Here is a 12,739-nt window from a genome sequence, read left to right as displayed (position 1 = left end):
AGTATGGTGTTGGAGGCCTTACTACAATAGAGTATAACGTTATTACTCTAGCCGCAGTATGGCCATTGGAGGGACAGACCCGCCATACTGCTCCATCAAGGAGCTAAATGAATGGCATAGTCATCAGGCCGCTCACGACGAAGCACACGATGATGGTGATGGCGACGGCGATGACGTGCCACCACAACACATATTGAAAGACTTTAACTTTAACTACAACATCTTCTTTGTGGTTCTGGTTTTTTTAGGTGTTCGTTGCATACTGCAATGCCACAACCACTATGGCCTCTGCAATACAGTGCGTTTTTATTTTATTGCCCAACTTTTTCGAGTGCCTCACTTTTAGGTTTTTTTTTAGTTTTATGTTTAGTTCTCTGGCATTTTTGTACTGGTATTCCTTCGTTTTGTTTTCTGGATTAGGCCAAGTGGTGATTAAACGCATTTCCATGAGGCCACATTTTTCCACATATCATGGCATGCATTGGCAATTGTGTCGAACTGAGCGCAATGCAACGACAGCCAGGTTAGTTGGCAGCAACTCCAGATTCTAGCTAATGTTTGTTTAAGTGTTCTTACAGATATTGATGGTCAAAAAAGGGCTAGTTTTACAAAACTTTCAGTAAAGTTTTCTAAAAAAAAAACTCCATAACCTTATGGACACTAATAAAAAATAAAGACATGTATTTACATACAAATTTAATTTAATTTTATTTTTTAAGACTTTACTTTTTTAACTTTTACTGCAAAATCGACCCCTGTTTGGCATTTTCAATATGCAGCATATGTTGCCTTGGTCGTGTTTCTTGATGGTTGTCGCCTTGGTTAGTCTGGCTACTCGCCGCCTTTAACTATTTAACTTTATTTTATTATTAAGGGCTTGTAGTTTCTGTTTTTTCAAAGTTTTTTTTCGTGCGCTCTTTTTTCACTTTTGTTTCTTTGGATTACCACTGGTTTTATGTTAATGTCTTCTGTTATTCACATTTTTTTTGTGCGTTTAACATTTTTCTTTTAATAGTTAAGACACAGTTCTTTTGTGTTTGACTTTTATAAAGTCCCTTTGTTTGAGTTTTGTTTGTTTGCAAATATATATGGAAATTTAATGGTTAATAATAAACATTTATGGTGCATTATTTAAAATTTAGACTCAAATTGGTGCATATAGAAAAAAAAAATAAAAAAAATTAATAACCGTTTGCAAATGCAAATTTGACCATGAACATTCCATTAAGGAACGGGGGCAAACTTCTCACATATCAATGAGTGCTGTCCGATTCAAGTTTAAGCTCAGTGATAAGAGTCCTCCTTATTATAGTCGAGTCTGAACGGCGTGCCGCGGTGCGACACCTCTTTGGGGAGAAATTTTTACATGGCAAAGTACCTCACAAATGTAGCCAGCATAAGTAGGGGTTCACCACCATCGCCTGGATTCGAACCCAGGCGTTCAGCGTCATTGGCTGATATAATAACCTCTCCGCTATGGTGTCCTCCATTTATAACCGTTTAGCTAGCCAAAAGTGAGGGGCTTAGATAAAAAAATGTTTGTTATATTAAAAGAATTTTAGCCTAATTTTTTTAGGACAGGGTATTATAAACGAATAAAGATTCTTCTAGCCGTTTCAGAACAATTCTTAAACTTTCAGCACGATTTGTAACCGATTCAAAACGATTTGTAATCGGTTCGGAACCGGTTAGCTTGATGGAAATCTGTTTCCCTAAGGTTAGGAAACATATTTTAATCTGTTCAGAACTAGTTTTCAACATTTCGAACCAATTTTTACCGGACAACCAACCAGACATGAACCAACTTAGGGACGTTGTATGAAAAAATAGGAATTTTGTAAGTAGCAGGGAATTTTTGACTTAGATCTTCTTTTTCGAGGTTACTTTCTAGTATTTAGAGCGCACAACAAGCCGATTATTTGCTTAGGTGCATGCCCATAATGGCATGGGACAAATTAATATCCGCACCCTCTTTTCAACATGACCAACTTTAACTAACCCAACCGATTCAAACTTTTAACTTTAAACTTTCCTTGGACAATTTTTGTCAGTTCGTAACCAATTTTAGCCTTTGTAGGACTTAAAATCCGAGTTGAAGCAGCACAAATACATTTGTAACCAATTCAGAATAAATTTTAATCCTTTCAAAAGGATTTGTAACCAGTTCAAAACCGGTTGAACTTTTAGAAACCTACCGTGAACGTTTAAGACCTTACTTTAATCTTTTCAAAACCAATTTTAATATCAGATCAGAAGTAATTTTAAATCCTCCAACTCTAATGTTTGGCAATTTGTATGGGATTTTAGCATTTTCAGGAATTTAAAACCAATTTGAGCTTGCACGCAAACATTTTTAAACAATTCGTTCTTTAATTTGTCTAAACCATCAGCCTTCTCTGGTAAACCAATACGCTCTTTAAAAATCTAGACCATCAGCCTTCTCTGGTAAACCAATACGCTCTTTAAAAATTAGGAATAATAAAAAGCGCATCGCTCTTAGGTTTATTGATGGGCTTGGTGCTAATGATCTTCAAACTCGCAACGATAAGGAGAGAGGATCCCTTAATTGGACTCGGTAATTCGCTAAGCGGCCAACCCCAAAGGCTACACGTCTGGATTCGGAAACGACACCGCAGTCCACGAAAAGGCTGCGGTCATCGTGAGGACATCCCATGTCCAAAAGAACTAAGGCGAACAATAAACATATCGGTCGAAGGATCTTTGCTAATGTCTATAAAGACAGCTTGGTGATGGTAGGTGTCGAGGAGGTAGAAGAACAGGGCTGCATACCTAGGAACAATTGAAGTTGGATAGTCAATTGAAAGTTATCTCTTTGCGCCATAAAAAAAAAGATTGGCGATATGTGGACTAGATGTTGATTCTGAAGAATTATAAAGGGTGATTTTTTAGCTATTATTTTTTTGGCATCACTGGTTTAAACAGCTCACGCACGTTTCGTGTTTTGTTTCACTGTCAAACATCTTCAGTTTTGTCTATAATTTAACCATGAATCGGTTTAACAAACAAATAACGCTTATTATCAAAACGCATGCTCTGTTAAGAAAGTTCTTTGTGTGTTTCTTTCATTGATCGGTGAAGCTTATTTTTGGCCCAATTAGTACATAAATAAGCAGAATTGTCGGTTTTGGAGTGAAGATAAGTCGGAAACATTGCAAGAGCTACCAATGCGTCCCGGAAAAAGTCACAGGTTGGTGCGGTTTATGGGCTGGTGACATCATTGGACCGTACTTCTTCAAAGATGATGCGAATCGTAATGTAACTGTGAGTGGTGAGCGCTACCGTGAGATGATATCCAACTTTTTTTTTTTGACAAAAATGCAATAGCTTGAATTGCATGACATTTGGTTTCAAATAATAGTTACTTTGAAAATAAAATTTCGCCAATTTTTCATGACAATCTAATGAAATTGTATAACAAAATGTAGTGTCAATATTTCTTATAAATTTCTGTATACTGAATTTCCCATAAATTATTCATTAAGGTAGAAGGGATACTTCTCTCATATCAAAGAATGCAGTCTGATTGAAGTTGTCAGCTCAATAATAAGGGACCTGCTTTTTTATGCCGAGTCCTAACGAAATGTCGCATAGCGACACCACTTGGTATAGAAGTTTTAACATGACCGGATAGCTCACAAAGGTAGCCAGCATTTGGGGGGGGGGGGGGGGGGGGGGGGAACCACCGCTGCAAATTTGATGTTCACGCCGGGAGTTGAACCCCGGGGCTCGGCGTCATAGGCGGACATGCTAACCTCTGCGCCTCGGTGACCATAATTCCCAGAAATGGGTACCATTTGTAGTCGAATCGGGCTGCGCGCAAAATGGACAACAGTTGTCAACAAAATAGACAATTCATAATGTCAAATTTTGTTTTTCAGTATACTAATATTTGGTTGGCCTTTATTTATATGAACATGCCATTGAGGAACAGAGGCAAACTTCTCACATATCAATGAGTGTCCGATTCAAGTGTAAGCCCAATGATAAGGGGCCTCCTTTTAAAAGTCGAATCCGAACGGGGTTCCACAGTCCGACACCTCTTGGTAGAGAAGTTTTTCTATGATGGCAGCCATAGAACCAAATAGTACAGTACCTCACAAATGTCGCCAGCATTAGAAAAGAATATCTACTAGAACCAGCAAAACATCGATGGCACACCGATACTATCGATATTTAATTTTTTGTCTGAAAATCGATGTATATTTTTCCTATCGATACTATCGGCAAATTTAAAATTTTTGCAAAATTGAATAAAAATAAGCGATCCGACACTGAATGTATCCTATACGATACGATACATATAGAGGGCGCAATTTTGGTCCGATTGGGCCAAAAGTTTGTACAATGATTTCTCTTATGGCTTCCAACTGACTTTATTAAATTTGGTTTTATTCGATCTGTGAATTTATATTGCTTCTATATAAATCGATCTACTGATTTTTTTTCTCATTTTAGTTTTAAATATTATTACAAATAGTTATTACTAAAAGTATCGTAAATATCGAGTGTTGCGATTATTGATAGTTTACCAGCTCTAATAACCACCGCTGAAAACTTTTTCAGATATTCTAGTCAAGATTCGAATCAGGCTTTCAGCGTCATAGGCGGACACGCTTACCTCTGCGGTTAGGTGACCTCCAGCCCTTATTTGAGCACTCATTAATTATAAACACACATTTCACAAGAATAATTGACACGCAATGACAAAGGGAGTGTTCAAAATTGAGAACGGCTGTTCACTAATTCATGTTGTTTATTTTCCAATGTTTTTTTTCCCATAGTATATCATTTCTTTCTTATATATCTTTAAGATTGTTTTTTTTTTGGAAAAATGTCAAAACCAGTTCCTTAAAATGCAAATCACTTCTCAAAAAAAACTGAAAACTGTCATTATGAAAATGTTTAAAAACTGTTTTTAAAGTTTTTTGATTAATATGCATTGGCTAGACATAAAATGAATTCTTGTAAATTATACCTTTTGAAAACATGTTAGACGTGATTTAAAATATCTCAAACATATCTTGAATGTTGACATGCATGCTGTTCAATATATTTATTATAAAACATAATAAATATACAAAAAAAAAAAAATACAGTTCCCCTATGGTTAAACATGAATGTAGCAAACTCGTATCAGATCTTTAGGAAAAAAACTGTTCCATAATAACTATTAATAATAGTCAATATTTGTGATACAGGTGTCTACTTTGTATAGCCATAAATATTAGGCGTTCTTTATTGTATTGAAGAGATCAAGTAAATGGTTTGTTATTTGGAGCAACTCGTATAACTTATTTTATTAAAAATAAAAGACAACCTATTGAAATATTTTGTGGTAATTTTAGTTATGGATTCTGGTGAAGCTCTTATTTTTTTAATTTAATTTTGCAAATATAATATGTTTTTTTTTTGTGATGTTTTTTTCTTAAATTTTCAACTTGTTCATTTTCTTGGCAATCTAAACTTCATGCATTATTCACTTAAAGGTTAATTTAAATTGCAAAATATCTTAATATACAATCGTAGCGATATGCAAGAATTGTAAGTGACTTATAATTTGTTCACACCTATAACTTATAACAATGGGACATGATCTATATTTGCATTGTTTTGTTTAACAATCTCAACAGTCAGTTTCAATTATTTAGATTAAATTCATGAATTTATTAAATAAATAATGAATTTACAGTCGAATCCGCTTAATCGATAACAGCGAAATACAAGAACTTTGTTTCAATTATTCGATGTTTTCAATTATGCGAAGTCGGGATAATTGAAATACGTTTCCATTAACCAAAGTTTGTAGAATTAAGAATGCTTTGTATTAGCAGAACTTCAGAAGCTATAGGCTTTGTAATGAAAAGATTTAAAATTATAAAAATTATGAGGAATAGATGCTGTGAAGTTGGATAGTAACTAGTGCGCAAGTTATTAAATCTTAACATTGAGCAAACGTAAAAATTTTATAAGTAATGTTTTCAATTAAGTGGAGTTTATATTTATTATACCCTGTACCACCACTGTGGTACTGGGTATTATAAATTTGTACATTTGTTTGCAACGCTAAGATGGAGAAGAGCTAGACCGTATATACCGATTAACTCAGAATCAGTTTCTGATTCGATTTAGCCATGTTCGTCTGTGAGTCCATGTATTCTTGTAATCAAAGTGCAGGTCGTATTTTTTGCCCAATCATCACGAAATTTTGCACATGTCACATTGGTTCAAGGACAAACGCTATTGATTTTGGTGAAAATCGGTTCAGGTTCATAACCGATATATGGTGCGTTTGAAATATTGGTTGCGTTTGCAAAATATTAATTTATTTTTAGTAGCTAATGGAGTATAAGTCAATTTTTATTGTTGTACATAAAAATTTTCCATAACAGGTTCATAACCGTTTGGAGCCGGTTCGCCAGAAATTAGTGCTTTTGAAATATTTTACTTTATATTTATTGTTTCTAATTTTTTATTAACCGATTTTTATTGTTCTATACATAAAAATTCCATAACCGTTTCATAACCGATATGAACCGGTTTGCCAACATTTAGTTAATTTAAAAAAATTTTACATTATTTTTGATTCTTAAAGAAATATAAATCGATTTTTATAGTTCTAAAAATTTCTAAAATTTTCATATTGGGTGTGAACAGGTTCGCCAAAAATTAGTGTTCTTTAACATTTTTTTTACAATAGTTTTAGTTCGTAGTGCGAATCTTTTTAAATTAGTCTGTATAAAAAATTCTGTAACCAGGTCATAAACTGGTGATTGGAACCGATTTGCAGAAAATGGACGCCTTTTTTGGTTTTATGAAAAAAAAAAACAATATATGATAACCGGTTAATAGCCGGTTTTACCTGATTCCCTAAAATTGAGTGTGTTTAACATTTTTCATTTATTTTTAATAGATAATGAAATATAAGTAAATTTTTATTGTTCTACATAAAAACTTTCCATTGCCGGTTCATAGCCGATATGAACCACTTTGACGAAAGTGAGTGATTTTTAAAACTGTGCTTTATTTTAAATTCTTAATTGTTTATTTACCGGTTTTTATTGTTCTGCATAGAAAATTCCCATAACCGGTTCATAACCGATATAAACCCGTCTGCTGAAATTTAGTTTGTTTCAAAATTTTACTTTATTTTTAGTTCTTAATGCAATATAAATCGAGTTTTATATTCTGCGTACAAAATTTCCCTTAACTGGTTTGAACCGGTTCACCAAAAATTAATGCGTTTAAGACTTTATTTATAGGTTCTTAATGATATTTGAATCCATTCTATTTGTACTTCATTAATATTTCCCATAACCGGTTAATAGCCGATATAAACCGGTTCTCCAAAATTAAGATAGCTTAAGCATTATGACAATTTTTAGCTTTTTACGAGTATAAGCAATTTTATTTTTAATAGCATAAAAGAAAATCATAACCGGTTAATAGCCGATTTTTTAGTATTTAATGGAATATAAGTAAATTTTTATTGTTCTACATACAAATTTTCGATAGCCGGTTCATAACCGTTTTAAATCGGTTCGCCAGAAATTACTGCTTTTGAGACATGTTTCCTTTATTTTTAGTTTTTAATTGTTCATGACCCGTTTTTTTGTTTATTCTTTAAAGAATGAAATGGTTTGCCAACATTTAGTATGTTTCAAAAATTTTACTTTATTATTAAATAGTTCTAAATGGAATTTAAACGGATTTTTTTGTTTTGCATTAAAAATTTCCCATAACCGGTTCATAACCGATATGAACCGATTCCAAAACAGAACGTTTTTGAAAAATTTTAATTTATTTTTAGTTCTTAATGGGCTGTATATCGATTTAAATTGTGCTGCATACAAAATTTCTATAACCAGTTCATAACCGCTTGGAAACGATTCACAGGAAATGAGTGCCTTTGATGGAACTTTGTATAAAATGTTCATATATTTTGTAGGGTTAAAGATTTTTGTCCTTTTTTGTTCTTTAAAATAAGTTTTTTTTCTGTCGTGAACCCAGCTGATAAATGATTTCATCAAAATCCCCTAACTTATTAAAAATTCCAATAAATTTTCATTGTCATGCCACGCGTCAATAGAACAAGTTTATTACATATGTATTTATCTATCTTACGTCCCCACTAACGACATGATCGATTTGTGTTTTATGGAGATTTTATTTAATATGAAAAAAATCAATAAACTCTTGTTGGAAATCATGTACATTTTTCAATTGACCACGATAAAAGATAAAAAAAGCCAACATGACAACGGTTATAGTCATTCAAGCAAAGACGCCATAGTTCGTAACCCCATTACGAAAGCACTTAAGTAACTTCTAGTGTCTTCTGTCTATCAATGGTTTCTGTGATTGTTCTTCTTCCTAGTCTTATGGGTGCATTAATTATCTACCGAGATTTATATAAAATGCTTAGTTTTTTCTTAGGCCTTTTCCTTTGCTCTATAGACAGACCAGCATTTGTGCTTTAAAGCTATTTTATGTGCTGTCTCAATGAAAGAGTTCAGTCTTGGAAAGCGTTTGAAATATGTTAGTTAACCGTAATCAACAATGATTACAGCACAGTTTATTTAGTTAACCACATGATAGACCAACAGACCGACCCCATGTGCCAGAGTCTGTTTGACTTGATTAATCGGTTGATCAGCAGTATGCCACAATTTCGCAGAGCCAGAGCATTTGTTGACCGCTACAAATAGCAATTAAACTATGTTGCAAATTGCTGTTTCATCGCTAGAAGTAAAATAATTTTTTTATAATAATCTCCTCACATCTGTGCAATCTTCTTCCCTCGAAAATTGTCGTCATTATAGTTTGCCATGGCAAAAAAAATGTTTTAATGCTTTCATAATCATTAAAGTCATAATCATAATTTTTATTAGATTTAACAACTTTTCATCTCTGAAAAGGAAAAAAATGCTCTACCCACCTTTCGATGATTGCGCATGAATCACATACGCAAAGTGTTTGTGGTGTTTTTGCTATTTTTAAAACTGGCAATTTTGAATATGTTATTATCACTTGTCTTGATCTTCATTATGAATGTGGGGCGATTATAATACCTCAAGTCAAGTGTAATAATCATTAACGAATGTGTGTCATTCGATTTTGTATTTTTTAGTGTTTTTTTTTTTAGCTTACACAACGTTGTTGTAGAATCTTTAATAAACAAATTTTCTATGATTGAGTAACAGAGATTCATTCGTTTTTTTACTTTTCATTTTTATTTTTAGATACTTCATATGAAAAAGCATGCAGGCGTGGCTCAGCACCAGCGACACCCATATTGGGTCAAAAACAAAATCAACAGGAGAACAATACCACATCGAGGTTTACGAATTTCTTTTCAAAACGGTATGTATGAATGAACGAATGAAAAATGATGTGTTATATAAAGTCCTTGAAATACGTTAATTAGCCCAAAAAATTAGCTGAATAAAGTTTGATTTTAAAAAGTAGACAAAATATAAACCAAAGCAGCTTGAAAGCCATATCAGACAGGAATATAGTCTCTCTACCATAATTTATTCAATATAGAAATATATTTCAGAATAACATCAATTTGATGTTAAGTTTGTCATAATCGGTTCATATCCGATTGATCCAAATCCACACATGTTATATCCACAAACTAAATATTTCTAGGCCCTTATAAGTCATATTTATTTAACCGATTCGTTAAAATAAAGCGAATGGGGAAAATGTTACTAGAATTGTCTATTTTATTTGCCAATATTCGTTATATGTTAAAAATTTCCATAACCGGTTCATAACCGATTTGAATTCGGTTCTCCAAAAATGGGCACTGGGAACTTGCGATGTGGAAGTTTCTGCTGTCGAAGTACCTTCTGAGTTCCCTACTTTACCGCAAGCGCACACTTTGATCCTTCCAAATTACCTAATTAACCCCATTCCCAGAGGGCCTATCGGATTTTGTCTCGAAGCCTTTCTGCTTTTGATCGAGGTAAAAAAAATTCACATTCCAACAACCCGCCAAACTCAGACTTGTTGAGGCCTCCGAGGCTGCCAGAGGTATGTACAAAAACGCATGTCTCCGGTTCCCATCACGCTATTTACCAATCTTCTAGTCGTTATACCCTGTTTCGTAGATTTGCTACGAGTTTTCGGAAATCTCGTGTTTTGCTACGAGGTTTCCCATACATTTTCAATGTGAGCAAATCTACTTATTTGAGGAGATTTGCAGCAAATCTGCTTCCAAATTCAAATGCAACGCTGCGTTTGCATTGAATACCGGTTATTATTGGGATTTTTGGGCATCATTGTAGTCTCCCCTTTAGTCTCCCAAAAATGGATTCAGTATCGGAAGAACTCCTTGGTCTCCATGTCCGTCCGAAAATTAATATCTTCCTTCCCTCCAAAAATGAATATTTTCCTTCTTGATAAAATCCAGCCCTGCGCCTGGCCAGATCTCATCAATCTATTTAAGGTCGCAAGGGTAAATATTGACTGATCGTTGGTCCCCAAAAGATTTGGTTTCAACCCTATATCAATCTGCATTGTCCAAATCTAGAAGAGGTCCTGGTAGTTCCGTCGGGACGTCTGAGTATACCGTTAACCGTTCACCCTTTTCTTCCTTGTTAATAACCACCATCATCAAGCTGTCCTTAGTGACATAAGCAAAGGTTCTTGGACCCCTAATACTACAGGTTAGGTTAGGTTAGGTTTAAGTAGCAGTCTGTCATCAGATTCACTTAGACGTTTTCGTCCATTGTGATACCACAGGAACAGAAGAAGGAAGATGCCTTGTAGTTCCTACCGTTGAACCATCCAGATCGCTTTAAAAGCCCAATAACTTGCGAATGTTCACGCTTAATCAGACAGGTTCTCAAAGAAATGAGAACCTAAAGTGGAACTCCTTCTAACTGCTATTACGGGACACACACACAGAAGGTATTCTATAGTCTCTTCTTCCTCGATGTCCCTACAGCTTCTGCAAAATTCGTTGCTGGCAACCTGTTGCACGTAGAGCTTCCTGAAGTATATCTCTTATGCCTGCCAATAACTCAGTCTGGGGGAAGCTTAAATTCTTAGCGTCGTTACCAAAGCTCTTTAACCCACAATACTACTGCCCGTTCCTGTTCAATTTGACCAAGTACCTCACCATGTTACCCAGGTTTCCCATTTTCTTATCTGTTGAAACGGTTAGCAACATTTGCTACAATCCTTGAACCCACACTATTACAGTCCGTCTATAGTTTATTGGGCATGATGATCCGTTATCTCTTGGATGACCACCATGCGAAGGCGGTCTTTTCTGTAACTGAACCTAAATCAATGATTCTTGTCTCCATATTAGTGATAGGGAGCCCCCGTGCGCCTATGACGCTGAACGCCTGCGTTCGAATACCAGCGGGAACATCAGAAAAAAGTTTTAGCGGTGGTTTTTCCCTTCTAATGCTGGCGACATTGCCATGCATAGAAGCACCGCTTAGAGGATATACCAGCGACCACATCCCAGATTCTCTCTTATATAGGTGTGGGTGCCTTGGCACCTATAATCGAGTGTAATGTTTCAAACGCACAACCAGTCGTCAGACTAAAGGCGAAAACAGTACGAGAGCGTTGAACTTTGGTTTTGAGCGTCGCGGTGCAAAAATGCAACTTTGCACACAAATTCCACAAAAGCAAGACGGAAAAGTTAAAAAAATGCTCAACTTTGGTACTGAAAAGCGAGCCTCATTCTGTGTTACCATACGTGAAGCTGTGGTTTTGGTCGTCAAAGTTTAAAATTCTTTAACTTTTGCGAGTTCTTTTTTAACATTTGTTTGCAGAGTTGCGACGTTCCTCAACGCGCTTATTCGGTTTAGGTCTTATCTAACAAACAAATAAGGAGACGCTTAAACTAGCGGGACGCTCAGTTCATCCCCTGCATTTAAGTAAAGGTGGTGTTTCCAATGCAGGTTCAGACAGCGATAGTGTCAATGAAACAATCATAGCAGCCTATTCGTGAGATAAGGACATTGGGATAATGGCAGTCCTAAGCTCACAAAAAGGCCGAGGAAACAATCCGGGGCACGAAGAAGGCTGAGGAGTATACACCAGCAAAGAGAGAATCAGATCTCCCGAAGAGCATAACACTGCTAAAACGCTGGGAAAGAGCTTCCCGCTTCTGGGAAGACCAAGCCAGCCCCCGCAATCCAGACAGTGTCCTGCTGAGAGAGACAAAGTCAAAACAGGAACGAAGAGAGCGCGAAAGGGCCCTGAGTTTTCTTCCATAACGGAAGGGAAAAGGTGTTCGCTAAAAAAAGGTAAGCCACCGCCCTCTTACGCCATAGTGGCTAGGATGCACAACAATGATCAGCTGACTTATGCAGTCATCGATATTGGCAGTGCATCCCGTAGCATTCCACCACATTATCGGTCCCAAGTGGAGGATCTGATTAACGAGTGGATTTTCGATCATGTGTGGAACTTTAAAGAGGGTCCACCCATACAAATAATGAGCTGCGGGTATAGAGGGAACATCTTTACGCTGCGCTTTGCGTCAGTAGAATGCATTGAAACAGTCAAAAAGCTTGTCGAAAGTATCCACACTTTCCTGGGAGCAAAGCTCGACCTCTGGGAAACTCAACACAGCCTCACGATGGAACCATTACCGACTTTCTCATGATTCGTAAGACTAGGATACGTTAAGATCCTAATATTGAAACATCAGACAGTGCAGTGACGGGGAGCAGCTTAAAGGACAGGG

The 12,739-nt window shown here is 35.7% G+C and overlaps 1 protein-coding gene across 1 annotated transcript in view; it reads left to right on the top strand.

Annotated features, from left to right (window-relative positions):
* Positions 1-12,739, top strand: part of LOC106093619 (ras GTPase-activating protein raskol) — a 98,235-nt gene that overhangs the window by 72,815 nt on the left and 12,681 nt on the right. Inside the window, exon 2 of the mRNA XM_059367508.1 lies at positions 9,261-9,381. Coding sequence (XP_059223491.1) covers positions 9,261-9,381 — 121 coding nt within the window. The remainder of the gene's footprint in view (positions 1-9,260; positions 9,382-12,739) is intronic.

Source organism: Stomoxys calcitrans, chromosome 4, assembly GCF_963082655.1.
Source record: "Stomoxys calcitrans chromosome 4, idStoCalc2.1, whole genome shotgun sequence".
NCBI lineage: Eukaryota > Metazoa > Arthropoda > Insecta > Diptera > Muscidae > Stomoxys > Stomoxys calcitrans.
Note: the sequence above shows the minus strand (reverse complement) of the source record. Positions and strands in the feature narration are given on the sequence as shown.